This window comes from Corythoichthys intestinalis, chromosome 2 (assembly GCF_030265065.1).
Source record: "Corythoichthys intestinalis isolate RoL2023-P3 chromosome 2, ASM3026506v1, whole genome shotgun sequence".
Classification (NCBI taxonomy): Eukaryota; Metazoa; Chordata; class Actinopteri; order Syngnathiformes; family Syngnathidae; genus Corythoichthys; species Corythoichthys intestinalis.
Window position 1 is genome coordinate 54395855 of NC_080396.1, and position 16085 is coordinate 54411939.

The window sequence follows — 16085 nt, forward strand, 5'->3', positions numbered from 1 at the left end:
TTCTCTCGTCGGAAATCAATGTTTTCTGTTGTTTTTTTTCTTTGGCTTAATGTGGCTATGTAAAGGGTTATTGTACAGTATCACTATAGCAACAGTTCATATAGATAACTTTGTGCTCAGAAAAAAATACCATTTTTTATTTAAAAATAAATAAATAAATAAATTAAAATCCAACAAAAATATAAGCAGTTACTCACAATGTTACTCATTACTTGAGTATTCTTTACACTAAATACTTTTTTACTTGTACTTGAGTGATTTATTTGGACGACTACTTTTACTTTCAGATATTAGCATGGACACAGGATAAATAGTCACAGGATAAATTCCACTCAAATATCCCAATTCCTCTTGCACTGCCAGGTATTAATTTCACTCTGGCCTCAACAGCTGTGTGGAATGATATTTTGGATTGCCTTGAACATTAACCACAACAAAGCAAAGTTCATCTACTTATCAGATGTGGTCAATTGCTCAAGCCGACAACAAACGTCGCATGCCAACCATTGCCAACCTCATCTGGACTGCCGGCATGATGCAAGAAGATCAGCTTGGCAACATGTACCAGCTGTTCCATTGGGATACAGAATACCATCAACCACATCTACCAGCCACAGCTGTCCTTTCAGAGTTAAGTTTAGAAATGGTTTTGACTATAACAAGCCGCACCCTCTCTTCCAAAACTAGAGATCGAACTTTGCAGCGTTGTCCAGTTTCGGTTCAAATCCACGCAAACATTACTGGGATGCAAGCAACTTGCATGACAGCTTTAATCATATGGTATATACACTTTGAAAGAGCAAAGTCAGCTTGCAGAAAATTATATTTCAAATATGACAGTTTCTGGCCAAATGGTGCTCTAGGGACTTAATCTTTCTATGTGAGTTGAAAAAAAAAAGTTTGACTGTGCCAGGGCAGCTTTCAGAAAGCATACTACTCCCAATAACAACAAATGTGGAATGTGCCATCAAAGCTGATAGTCCTTATAAACAACGTTGAATAAACGTTCAAGAAGCACACTGATAAAAATCAATCGGCCACTGACCCAAAACCGCAGATTTCACCCGTAAAGCCACGCCGCTCAAGGGCTTCACACACACTGAAAAAACTGGCAGCCGGTCAAACCCCAGCACCCCTCCAGACAAATACTTAACATCATGTGGGGATGCACACCGAGAGGAGACAGACGCCACTGCCGAACACACATCTGTTCTAAATAAGCATTCAGGAAATTATATGCTTCCACATTTATCCTCCACAGAAACAGTAGGGTTCAACAGTAAATACAGAGAGTTTGCAAAGTGATGAATCAACAAAACCATTATGTCTACACAGAAAGTTGGAGAAAGTTGAGGCACCTCACACCTGTAAATATGTAGATTTTTTTAGATATGGTCAAAGCACAATCTATATACAGTGGTATGAAAAAGTACCTGAACCTTTTGGAATTTCTCACATTTCTGCATAAAATCACTATCAAATGTGACCAGATCTTTGTCAAAATCACACAGATGGAAAAAACGGTGTCTGATTTAATTAAAACCACCGAAACATTTATAGTTGTTCATATTTTAATGAGGTTAGTATGCAAACAATGACAGAAGAGGGAAAACAAGTAAGTGAACCCTCTGCCTAAGGAGACTTAAAGAGCAATTGAAACCAATTTTTACCAAATTTTAAGTCAGGTGTATGCCCAATCAGTGAAGAGTGGTTTAAAGCTGCCCTGCCCACTATAAAACACACACCTGGTAAGAAATGTCTTGATGAGAAGCGTTGTCTGATGTGCATCATGGCTCGGTCAAAAGAGCTGTCTGAAGACCTGCGATCGAGGATTGTTGATTTGTATAAAGCTGGGAAAGGATACGAAACCATCTCTAAAAGTCTGGATGTTCTTCAATCCACAGTCAGAGAAGTTGTCTAAAATTGGAAAGAGTTTGGCACTGCTGCTTCTCTCCCTAGGAGTGGCCATCCACCAAAGATGACGCCAAAAGTGCAGTGCAGAATACTCAGAAAGGTACAAGAAGAACCTTAGACTGTCTTCTAAAGACTTAAGGAAATCACTGACACAGTCCACAATCTCTGTGCACACATCAACTAATGTAAAACTATGGCCAAGAATGGTGTTCATGGGAGGACTCCACGGAGGGAGCCACTGAAAAAAAAAACAAAAAACAAAAAAAAACAATGTTGTTCGTTTAATGTTCGATAAAGGGACCTGGACACGCCAAAGAAGTTTTGGCAAAATATTTTGTGGATTGATGAAGCCAAAGTTGAATTGTTTGGGAGTAACACATGACGTCATGTGTGGAGGAAAAATGGAACAGCTTACCAGGGAGGGAGCATCATGATTTGGGGCTGTTTTGCTTCCTCGGGGCCTGGACAACTTGCAATCATTAATGGAAGGATGAATTCAAAAGTTAATCAGAATGTTTTGCAGGAAAACCTGAGGCCATCTGTCAGACAGTTGAAGCTAAAAAGAGGATGGATGCTGCAACAAGACAATGATCCAAAACACAGAAATAAATCAACTTCAGAATGGTTTCAGAAGAACAAAATACACATTCTGGAGTGGCCAAGTCAAAGTCCAGACTTAAACCCCATTGAGATGCTGTGGCATGACCTAACATCCCAGGAATCTGACTGAACTACAGCAGTTTTGTAGAGAAGAATGGGCCAAGATTAGTCCTGATCGATGTGCTGGACTGATCTGCAGCTACAGGAAGTGTCTGGTTGAAGTTATTTCTGCCAAAGGGGGTGGGGGTGGGGGGGGCACAAAATATTAAATGTGACAGTTCACTTAATTATTTTTTTCCCCCTTCTGTCATTGTTTGCATGCTATCCTCATTAAAATATTAAAACCTATAAATGTTTGGGTGGTTTCAGTTAAACCAGACACTTTTTTTCATCCGTGTGATTTTGACAAGATCAGATCACATTTTATGGTGATTTTATACACAAATGTGAGAAATTCCAAAAGTTTCCGATACTTTTTCATACCATTGTTTAGAAGCTGATTGCTTGAAAAAACAGTTTTATTGTGTTTTGATTGATTGCTTAAGTACGTAATTACTATTATGGTGTGTTTTCATTGGGAATTTGGACAGCAGGGAAAGTACTGACTCAGAAAGTACCTGAGTGAGAAGTGACTTGTGATCCCACTTGAAGTAAGCAGTCTCAAAAAGAAAAATGTTATGTATTTTTGGGCGCAAGTGTTAGTGACGTTGTTTGTACATGGGTATGGCCACTGTGACATTCATATTACTGTAAATTGCTTCTGCCTATTTCCAATAATCCTGATCATTTTTATTAAAAAAATGATTTGAAAGACTGTTAAAGATTTTTCCCATTTGATCACAAGGAGAATTTGAGGATGGAGAAACGTTTTAATTTTTAAAGTGAAATAATCTTGACAACCAAGATGTCTATTCGGATGTGATTAATCTTTTGTGAAACTGTGGATATCAAAGACTTTCTTGTAAGAACCCATTGCCCCGGACATGAAATAGGTTGTCTCCTCCCAGAATATATTAGTATATAAGTGTCTGTTATTTGTTCAAGATCATACCGATTTTCTCCCCATGACCCTAATCCCTCACTCATTTGATCCCTCTCAATCTATCAACTTTCTTCAGTTGCCACCACAGCTCCACTTATTTTTTGGCAAAACCTTATCTTTCACTCAGTATCTACTCACGCAATCTGGAACAGAGAATTCCTGAAAGAGAAGCCTCCCCTTGTCAAAATACACTTTCTCAAGGGATAAATCCTTCTGTTTGGTATTATATCAAAAGGCCGCTTCGCTTTCAGGACTTAGAAGAGTCATGCCAGACTGACTTCCAGTCAGTGTGAAACTCCATTGGATTTCAATAGTCACATTTGCTTTCTTCACAAACCCCTGAAAACCTTGCAAGTTTCGTGTTTACAAGTATCACGTTTCCATGTTTTTGGCCCCCTCCCGACACCAATACATGCATGCACTCAATCACACACACAAAACACTCTCACCAACCGAGATCAGAGCACTGGACCACTTTGAGCCGACACTGGCAGCCGAAGGGGCACGTGGGCAAGTCGGGTGGGGGCAACTCTTCAATGGCTGATCCTTCTTCCTCATCCCTCATCATGGCCTTCATGTCAATGTCCAGACTGTCCAGGGCAAAATCCCAGAAGCCTTTCTGCTCGAACGGCAGGGCAGCAGACGGGGAGAGCAGCTGGGCCACCCATAGTAATAACAGAAAAGAACAACAGGACTGCATCTTTGTTTGGCACACCTTCAAGGGGAAAAAAAGAATGTGGATCAGAACAAAGAAGAGCAAAAGGGAATATACTGTTGTGCAAATAAGTCTTTGATCATGTTTTCATGAACAGTTTTCATCGTGTTATTTGAGTCTAGAACACATTCAAAACGTTGTTGTCCACCCACAATCAGGTCAATAAATGCACCCAAATATGTGCACCAGCGTCTAAATCAGTGGTTCTTCACCTGGGTTCGATCGAACCCCAGGAGTTCTGTGAGTAAGTCCAAGGGGTTCGGCGAAGGTAAAGAAACGCAGAGCCCTATTTTTGCACATTGATTAAATCCAGGCAAAGTGACTTTTTAGACCAGGTTTTGGTCTGGTTTGCTCCCAATTTACAGGCTTAATCCATTTCTTTTATCTGCTAGTCCTCGATCTGATGGGTGGAGGAAATGGTTTGCTCAGTGGAAGGTTGACTCGCACTTGGTATGTGGCAATACATCAGATCAATGGGCAGCGTCTTCTCAAATTTTGACTTGTTCATAAAACATGTTGTCAAAATGAGAAGAATTTTGAATGGGAATTTGCTAAATTATTATCTTACTAGCTTAGGTATATCAGTTTTGAATTTGAAAAATAATTGCATTATTATCTAATTCCGAAGGGTTCGGTGAATCAACATGTGAAACTTGTGGAGTTCATTACCTTTAGCAATGTTACGAACCACTGGTCTAAATATAACAAAAAAAAACACAAATTATGCATCTAATGTAGACCCATCATAGTCTCCGCAAAATGCGTCACCAAACTTTTTGGGGGGACTACATTATTGCACCTGACTGTGACGGTCATGTATGCCTACTATACGACCAAGACCAAGATGACCACCATCAAGTCTCATTGTGTAGTAGAAATGATGAGCATAGTACAGGCATTCACAAATCTATAACAATACATAATTATTGACATATTTTTTCATCATTACCAGTGGTTTGCAAAAGTAGAAATTTCTCCACACTTTGTTTGAATTTGAAATACCATACAAAATATGTTAATCTTTTTTTTTTTTTTTTTTTTTTTAATTTTAAAGTTAAGGAACTGGCAAAGGTGTGTAAACTTTACTAAATGTAAGTAGGCCACTCAATATTAACAATAATAATATAAACAATTTATTAATAATACTAACAAAAATACTAACTAATAATAATTGGCATTTGTAGTAGATCAACTCATCAGTTCTTGTCTGTCCAGGTGAACATTTTTATTTCAAGGTGAAAAGGATATGAGCAGCAGGCCATTTACAGATCAAAACTAAAGCAAAACAATTTAATTAAGGAATTTATAGAGTCAGATAAATAGCCATATAAAATAATTTTTTTTTTTTTTTTTTTTTAAACTCATAATAAGAAGGGATTATGAATCCATTCAAAGTTTAAGAGTTTGGATTTTTTTTTTTTTTTTTTGGAGTGTGATTTTTCCTTAGTGTGTGTGTTCTCAGTGTGCCTGGTGTCAGTGAAAAAGGACATCTTTGGGGTATACAAGCTAGAAATATTGCTAATTGTGACAGAAGTATTGGCAATGAAAGGAAACGCAGAGTAGATGGCAGCTAGAACACAAAGACGGCGAGGTAGTATGACCAACACCATGACTGTGTTCATTACCACACTGTAAATTACAATAATTGCCTCATAAGGCCAGTTCAAGTGTGGGGTCTGTCAATGGGGTCAAGAGTAAGCCCCAGGGCTGTAGTTTGGGGACCACTGCTCTAAATTCACTCTGTGTTTTACTTTGCATGAATAGCTGTATTCCTTCCCAAATAAGTGACAAAGTTAGGCGGAAGCCAATGTTTTTCCCTATTTGCCTTCAAACAACTCAATAATTGCTGGTGGTTTGGGGGAAAGTACTGTATAGTGATTAATGCATATTATTATGCTAAGATATTGCCTTATGAATCTTGCTGTATACAGCATGAATGTTTGCACCGCACCGAGAGGGACCCAAAAATCAGTTCGGGGAATTAAAACCACTTCAGCCACAGAATGTTGGTGTCTGCTTCCTGCACAGCGAGTTGAGGTCAAGTCTCTTTGTGACTTTCCAGGTGGAAATTATTGCAACGGTGCGGCCTAACAAGGATACAATTAAGTCTCAGACGAAACAGCCTAGAAGCAAGCATAGGCAAAGTTTCACTTTTGGGGCAGGGGGAACACAACATGTTGATGACCCCGAAAGGCAGTGTCAGCAATAACATTAACTTACAAGAATATTTATAATAATAAGTTGACAATAAGCGATTTTTGTTTCCCATCATTCTTGAGGGGAATTCTAAATCAGGCTGATAAGGCAATACTTTTCGCCAAGATCGTCAACCATTGAATATGGTATGCCCGCAGGTGTCGTGCCAATGTAATTACAGTCAAAAATTGTATCCCCTGGGCGGCGCCATATGGAGGTAGATTTGTGTCTTTATTATTCAATCCAAAAAAAGTTGCTTCAATTAAAAAAAGTTGCTTTAATCAAAATATATATTTTTAATTTTAAAAAGTCACTTCAATAAATAAATAAATAGAAATACATTTCAAACTAAAAAAAAAAGGATTTTTTTGGGATTGAAGCAAATTTGAACCTTGAAGTAATGTTGGGCCACATTTTGGCTAGGACGTTTTTGTCTTTATTATTCAATCAAAAAATAAGTTGCTTCAAAAAATATATATTTTCGAAAAGAAAAATCACTTCAATCAGAAAAAGAAAAAAATCAATCATAGAAAATGTTTTTGAATTCGAAAAAAATAATTGTGAAAAAATAATTGTGATTTAAAAATTTGCATTTACACTTAATTTTTCATTGAAAAAGTTTTATTTGATTGAAGCAATCCTTTTTGTGTTTGGGCCATATTATGGGTAGGACATGTGTGTCTAAATCAGTCAAACCCCCAAAAAAGTTGCTTCAATCCAAATAAATATTTTCAATCAAAGAAAAAAATCATTTGAAAAATAAAATTGCCCTCACCTAATTTTTTTTTTTTTGCAAATTATATGCAAAGCAAATGACCGTCTAAGGTGCTAGTCACATGATATGTTCGAAAAATAATTTTGACTCATTATAAAGATGGTTTTTTGATCATTTCATTCATTTTTGTTGCAGTTTTATTGTTTTACAAGTTATATATATATATATTATATATAGATAGATAGATAGATAGATATAGATATAGATAGGAAAGTCAATTTCATGCAATGACACTTTTCGGCCACCAGGCGAGGCCTGCCCCCCTTAAAATCCGCTTATGGAAGCAAGTGAAGATTTGTGCTTCTTCCTCATTTCTAGAGTGCTGGCTGGATTTATTCAGCCTGTGGTGACTTCATTGACATGCTTTCCCATTCTCATTCCCATTTGATTCATTTTCATGCTTTGTTATGCTCTAGGCTCACATTTAGTCTTGAAGCCCTTCTTTCAACTAACAATTTTACTCAATTTCTGTGAATTTTGGACCGATTTAATTGAACACAAGGAAATTATGACTTTATCTGTTGTATGAAAAGCTACAGGTTTACTGGAACATCTTTACCTAAATGGAGGAGAATTTGATAGTTTGGCCTAATATGTATCGCTGGCATAGATAGATGAGCAAAGTTCTGTTTCCTGACTATAAGCCGCTACTTTTTCCCCTCATTTTGAATCCTGCGGTTTATAGTCCAGTGCGGTTTATTTGTTGATTTATATTGGGTTAATAGGTAACACTTTGACAGCGGTCTCATAAGACCGTCATAATTATGACATGGCACTATCATGGGCATTAATGAATGCTTATGACAGATGTCATTAAGTGTCATCTGGAAAATTATGTCACTAACTCCATTTATGTCCAGCTCTGATCTTTCCATTCAAAAGTGAGATAATTTTCCGGATGGCACAAAATGACATCCGCCATAAGCATTCAGTAATGCTCACGGCAGTGTCATATCGTAAGTATGATGGTCTTATGACAGTCTTATGGCGCCACTGTCAAATCAAGTGCTACTAAATACAATAGCTAGCAATTAATGAAACAACTGAAACACTAACAGAAGAAATAATAAGCACAGAACATGAATTTGGTTGTTATTTACAACTGTAGCGCTTTCTCCACCAAGTGAGCAATGATGGCCAAATGAAGCTTTTTGAAATAAGAAATAAAGCTTTGCTGCCAATTGGTTCAAAGCTTCATGGTGGTTCATTTGATTTTATGACAGTCATATGATGCCGCTGTCAAAGAAAGTGTTAGCAGTTAATATCTTTTCGTGTAAATATCCCATAATATAGTGATGACAGCTGTGGCTTATACCGTATTGACCCGAATATAAGACGGCCCTGATCATAAGACGACCCCCTCTTTTTCAAGACTCAAGTTTGAAAAAAGACTTTTTGAACACCAAATTAATTTTTATACAGAAAATAATTACAGTACATACGAAACAAATGATTATAACAATATATTTGAGAGAAAAAGCATGTTATTTTGCCTCATTCAGATCTTAATATCTGAACATTTAAATATGTAAACTAAAGTGCAATCACATTCGAAAAATGAATGGCTTCTGGTTTTTGAAATGTAAATAAACCAATCTATTGTGATAAAACAACAAAATTGCAATAACAGCATTAACCATCAAAGAGAGGTCTAACTGTAACTGTAGTCTTGAAACAAATCTGAATAATGAAAAATATTGCAATAAAATAATGCAAACTGGTTAAACTTGAGAGTAGCTGAGATCTGTCATGACAGAACATTACTCCTCAAGTTCAGCATTCGCTTCAATGATATCTGGCGCCATGTAGCGTTGTGAATGGGTATAATGTCTAGACCCCGAATATAAGCCGACCCACACTTTTTTAGTCTTATTTCAATGCAAAAAACACCATCTTATATTCGGACCAATACGGTACTTCGGTGCAGCTTATCTCTGAACAAATGCAGTTTTCGTGTCAAATTTGGTGGGTGGCGGCTTATAGTCAGGTGTGCCTTATAGTCTGAAAATTACGGTAATTTATCATTTCTGAATAACAATTTCAGATCAGTTAAGTCCTCATCACAATATTTGTGAATAGCTGGAGTCCTTACAAAAATTGAAACAACAACATCAATTGAACCATAGTGTTGGAAAATTTGCTCTTCAGTGCCAAGTGTACTCACAAAAAGGAAAGCACATCTCTCTAGCATTATCCTGTTGACTGATGCTCTGACACACAGCTGCATGAACCCACAAGGCGGAATTTGTGGTCTACTTATGGTATCAAACGCTCGCATGCCATGCTCGCGAGCACCTCCTTCCAGCTTGAGACATACAGTAATATGGATCAAGAAACTCAATATAGATGTTTGATAGACATTTTAATTTGATATGTAAATCATGCATGTTTTTGTTTTCCCTCCTACTGTAGCATTTAAGAGCAATGTTAATGAACTACATGCACAATGTTAAAGTGACTGACTAATTGATTTAATTTTACTCTTAATGAACATTTTTACTTTTTAAGAATCAAACCACAGTATCATTCTTTGTTTCAAAAAAACTTACTTGAATATCGTATTTTAACACCCCTTTTCTTTTTACATGATCTTGCGGCCTTAGATACTTTTTGTATTCATTCGAGCTCAGCTGACTTTTTAACCTCACTGTTCTATGATGTGTGAAATTGTTATTTTGTTTTATTTTGACTTTACAAGGACTTAACTGTTGGTTATTATACCTGAAAAGGGAAGGTTCATCATTGTAGTACGATGAGTAAAAAGTTTGAAAAGCACTGCTTTAAATTAGTAAAGTGGCTTAAACTGTTGAGTCCAGTACAAAACATTTTGAAGTACACTTCAGGTTTTTTTAATTATGAGTTTCAATACATTTGGAATGGATCATTTGGAAATATTTTCAAACATTTTGGTATATACATTTTTTATTTGAATTGTGCACAAAAAATATTGTTCTTTAAGTACAGTTATTTTCATGGGAAAAAAATAACACCACATACATTTTTAAGAGTATTTTTCTAACTTAAAAGTATTTGGGTACATTTCAAAATATTTGGATGACTTTTAGACTCATCTAGAGAGAGGTAGGCAAACTATTCCTTAAAAGAGCTGCAGTGGGTGCAGATATTTCATTTCAACCTATCAATAGGAGACTTTTTCGCGCACTGTATCTGGTGTCTAATGCTGCATTTGAGGAAGGTGGGAAGTCGCAGTTTTCCAACCTCTGACCAGAAAAAATATCATTGGAGCACCACTCGAACTGGGAGATCCTTCTAGTCGCAAGGTTGGGGAAAAAAAGGACCACGAGTTCCTTCAAACTGACAACACTCGACAAACTGTTGCTGCCCATCGAAAAGCAGACTGTCATCGTTAAAACATAAATTACATGAGTACAGACGTACTGAAGTCCTCCATGAGTATTTTGTACTTTTTCACAGCACTTTTAAGTAGATTTAAGAGTACAGTAGTAACGCTATATACGAATTTAATTCGTTGCAGAACTTGGTTTGTAAGTCGAAATGGTTCTATGTCGACCAGGATTTTCCCAAAAGGAATACATTATAATTCGATGAATTTGTTCCACAGCCCAAAAACCTACGCTAAATACTAAATAAATACTGCTGCTACAATTTCATAGCAAAACAAATAAATTATAAATACAAATACAATAATATAATAATGAGTTCTAATAATAAGTTGTGTTTTGCATGCTGTTCCTGAACACACCGTGTGACTGACAAGAGACAGAGAGGTGAGTTACAGTGGAAAGTTTTTTTTTTTTTATGTTGTTGTTGTTAGCGTAGGCGATGACGGACAGTAATCATGTTGTGTTGCACAAGATGGTGACTTCCTTGCCGATGTTAAAATAACAGTAGTAATAATAATAAGTCAGAAATAAAATTAAAAAGTGATTTTATTGTCTCCCTAACTTATTGGGACTGGCGAACAGAGGTCGGAGGAGACTATATTGTTGAGCCAGTTCACTCACATGCACACCACGGCCACGCTCATAATTTTCTATAATTTCCTTCTTATTTTCAATGATAAGCGTCACCTTTCCTTTTTTTCGTGTCTATTTCTCCCACAAGATGATCCGCCGTGCGTCCGTCTTGCAGGAAAACAATGCAATTGCGACGCTGTCATAAATCGTCGTATTTCAAGCATGTCTTCATACGTCGAACCAAATGATGAGTCAGATTTTACGTTGGATGTCTAAACAATCGTATGTCGAAACAATCGTATGTCAATACAACTGTTGTGGCAAGACATTGAAACTCAGACGCTTTGGTTTCAGGTACAAGAAGGAGAAAGTCATTAGATTTTATTTGAAAGCATGATTTTATAGAGCGGGTGCCCAAGCATTGCGTTAAGACAAAAGCAGCATACATCTGGATTACCTCCCAAGCCTTGTCAAGTTTTGGCAAAAACAAGTGGTACCCTTGAGGTCTTTTGGCAGGTCATGCTGACCCCTCAGATATACAGAAGCAAGACATTCCGAAAACTAACGTTATCGCACTTCTCGGAATCACGGGGTGTCCGTGACCCAATACAAGCACCGACTGTTATGCAAGAGATGCATCCACAATAGTACCACTGTATTTCAATAACTGAGTATTGAGCACATGGATGAATCGGTGTCAAAGTTCCCGTTTTTGTTGTGACAGAAGTCACAGGTGTTTCTAAGAAACAGCCTCCAGCTTTTCTCAGCCAATCAGTGCAACACATTGACATATACACTGTAATTTTCTCAAGTACAGTTACATACACACGCACACTTTCATGCATACAAGCCTTTTTCCATGAACTCACACAGCAGAGAAGTTAACCCCACTTAAAAATATTAAATAGAAAAATGCAGAACACTAACGACACCGGGGAGCCTGTCATTCTTTCATTGCCTGTACAACAACAACGTATTTTAGGCGGTGACGCTGTCTTCTGCAGAGATGGCCTTTATACGTAAATGAAACTCTGAACTGCACTACAGCCAAGGTAAAACAAGATTCTGTGCTGGGTTTGTACATGGATGTCAAGATAGTGAAGCACAGAAGATCCAAAGTGAGAAATCCAGCAAAACAGACGATGAGCGACATGGATGTGAAGTAGTCAGTCCGGATCAGAGAACAGGAAGTACCGTAATCCCCATTCGAAGAGCTTCGTTTTTTAGCCTTTTTTTGTGTTTTAATAGCCCCTTTTGCGAATGTCTATTTTAGGATTCATTTCATTACTGATATTATTCTTTACAAGTTCTGAAGGATATTTAGCACATTAAAAGGAGTTAACTGTTTTTGCATTCAGATGCGGGTTGGATTTATCTGCTTTTGACACAAAAAGTAAACATATAAATGGAAAAATATGTGCCGTATTTTTCGGACTATAAGTCGCAGTTTTTTTCATAGTTTAGCTGGGGGTGCGACTTATACTCTGGAGCGACATATGTGTGAAATTATTAACACTTTATTATATCATTTCACGTTATTTTGGTGTTTTGGAGTTACACTGATGGCTTGGTAAACTTGTTAGCATTTTTCTTATGCTATAGTTATCTGAATAACTCTTAATAGCTATGTTACATTAACATACCGGCCATGTTGTTCATGCATCATGTAACATTATCATACTGTACACTTATTGAGCATGTTGTTCTGTATTGTAATTTTTATTTTAAATAGCCTTTAAAGATGACATTTCTGTTCTATGTGTTGGATCTCATCAAGTAAATGTCCCCTAAAAATGCGACTTATACGTTTTTTTTTTCCTCTTCATTGCGCATTTTTGGGCTGGTGTGACTTATTGTGCGAAAAATACGGTATACTTATTGAAGCTATATTTTTGGGAAATGCCTCAATTGTGTTAGTTTATTCTGACACAGTCAAACCACTCAATTTTACCTGATGTTTATAGTAAAAATATATGTATATTTCCATTTATTGAAAAATTGTAAACAAAACAAAGATTTTCTTTTTTAAATAGATAGCTTATTTTGCAATTAAATATTAATATTACCACTATAATATTCATATTTAGATTTATATACTGTGCATTGAGAAGCTTTATCACATAATAATATCATACAATAACTATATACAGTATTTAAAATAATGCGTTTTTAGTATTTAGTGGCTCATTAATTTGCTTTGTATTTTAATTTACGTCTTTTTTAATGGAAAGATTTTTAGATTCCTGTTTGCCACAACCACTTTTACAAGTACGATGAGGGGAGGGACAAAAGCTGTTGCTTTCTTCACATTTAAATCAGTCAGGAAAAAAAGCGACATGACGTGGACATAATCTGGTCTTTGCAGGCCGTTCCCTGTATTATAAATAGAAGCCAAATTATACCGTTTTGCAGCAAAGCAATAACAGCCGTGGCCTTGGTTTGCACAGAAGAATGAAGCCAAAAGGACAGAGAGCCACGACGACACATTTATTCAGAATCGCACAATAGATACAGAAGAGTTACAACACAACACCAACAGACACCTACAATTTTTGCAACGTGTGCAGTATAAAATTATGGGCGTTATCGTAAATATATTGCCAATCTAAAAATGAGTGCCTTAAGCAGCAGGTTTTCAATGGTCAAACCAATGATTTGTCTGTCGTTTGTCTGGATGTGGTGTAAAATGGGAGCTCGCTTTCACCGAATAGAGGAGTAAAAAATGGGTGTAAAGCTGTGTAAACGTGTGCAAAGTCAAGCAAGCACGGACTACTTATAATGAATCACAGATTTGAATTAATACATCTCCTCCCTACATCCGGTTTAAATTCTGAATCAAGAAAAAAGCCAAAACACCAAACAAAGATGATATAGTGCATACTAAATAAATAAAAAATAACACAAACTGCCTGTCAATTTGGCACTAATGGGTAAATTATGAGAGCTAGCAGGGAACATCTGAAGCAAAAGAAAAAGAGGATAGGGCTAATAAAACTGGAATTATATGAAGTCGACCATATTCAACTCAAGATGAAACTATTAAATTGACCACACATGACCACACCTCAATTATTCACTTCTGGAAAACTCAATGCTCCCATGATTTTCATCTTAAAATGCAACAAGACTCTTACAGTGCATTCCTATTTTCAGTCAAAACCAAATAGTTAATTTGCCATTACTATTGTATATTCTTGTACAAAACCATTCTCATTCGCTGAATTTAATCAAATTCTTTCTAAATAGTTACCCACTGTAGTTGTTTAATTTTCCAGTACACAACATCTGAGGGTTGCTCAAGTGGTGGTTTCCTCTCAGACATTCTATCCACCACTAATTCTGATATTGCCATCACTCTCGTAACTTACCTTTGTCAAATGCAATATTTATTCAAAATTTATACTGTCTGTGTGACAGTTATAATTATTCTGGCAAACAGATCACTGTATTTGGGCCTCAGTGTGTCAAAAAAAAAAAAAAAGATAAATGCCTATCATTTAACTCAAACTGTTACACTTTGAAGTGAAACTACTCATTACTTGGGATTTAGTTTCAAACCTCAAGAAAATGATCAAAAACTGGTCATGTTGGTCATGGATTTCAAATTAGGACAAACACTTTTCAACCAACAGGATTCTCAGAACTGCTTATACGATATAGCCCGATTAACCCTTCAACACTGTACGTGTCGGCGGCGACACGTTTATGAATATAATCTTTGAAGCCTCATCACGCTGTAATTGTCACTCACGTGCCATTGGTTGGTCTCATTTGAAAGTGCGGAAGTTGAGATCCACGCCCGTTTTTCCTTGAAGTCACTCGACCAAGTAAAACGGACATTGAAACGCTGCATGGACCATGTGTTTATGTCCATATTTCCATGATTTCTTGTCTATTTTTAAAACCGAAAGAACTACGAAAAACTACATATCCCAGGAGCCATTGTGTGGTCAGGAAGGACGTAATTTGAAAATTTTTAATAACTTGCCAAGCGAGGCGCCACCTAGGGAGATGGATGCGAGGTAGCGCGCGACGGTAGGATGGATTAAGCGAGCGACTTTGAAACGTACGGAATGAATCGAAATAAATTTAGCGAAAGCTAATGCATTATTTTATCAACTCGAGGAAGAGGATGGCTAGATTTGTCGTTATTTTCTTCAGATGAGTCAGCGAGTGAGAAGAGAGACAGTCTGACAGTAGTGCGCAAACAGTGGGCTGTGTGACGAAGTGTATGATGTGTTTTGTTCAAGGGGAAACTAAGTGGCTTGCCTGAAAAAATTGAACTTTATTGTCAATATTTATGATCAGATTTTTTCATTGTTAAATTTGATTTATTTTCCCCTCTATTAATCTTTTCAATTTGTATTTGGCGAAAAATACTCAGGTGACAAGAAGTTCCATTCTGAGACCACCAATTTGGCCAAATTTCAAAATTGTCCTATATGCATGTGTGATACATCATTGGAAAGCTTAAAATCTCAACAGGAGGAACAGAAGGGCACTTTAAAAAAAATGTTTTAAAATTAAAATTAAACAGCAAAACCCTTACTGGAGGTGAGAGCATGAGAGATCATAATTAAAGACGCCATGATTTTACCAAGATATTATCGCGTGCTTACCTCTTTTCGATCCAAAAACTCCATGTAGCATGTATCACCAAGTGTCAAGACACAGGAAAATGCGACAGTAATGATAAAAATACAATTAAGCGATAGTTGTGAGGTAGATATCCGTGAATAATTTACAGACGCTAATTTTTTCATTGTGACGTAATTTGTTTAAAAGTTTAAAATATACGAGTGAATAGTTTTCTAAAGTCGATTTTTTAAATTAAATATTAGACACCAATTAATGATTCTGAGCTAAAAATAACAGACATTTCGAATAATAAATACGACTACTTAC

General features: G+C 36.6%; 1 protein-coding gene across 1 annotated transcript in view; it reads right to left on the reverse strand.

Annotated features, from left to right (window-relative positions):
• bgnb (biglycan b) overlaps window positions 1-16085 on the reverse strand; it is a 33254-nt gene that overhangs the window by 12835 nt on the left and 4334 nt on the right. The window contains exon 2 of the mRNA XM_057828328.1: window positions 4010-4271. Within this exon, the coding sequence (XP_057684311.1) occupies window positions 4010-4256 (247 nt within the window). The 5' untranslated portion in view covers window positions 4257-4271. The remainder of the gene's footprint in view (window positions 1-4009; window positions 4272-16085) is intronic.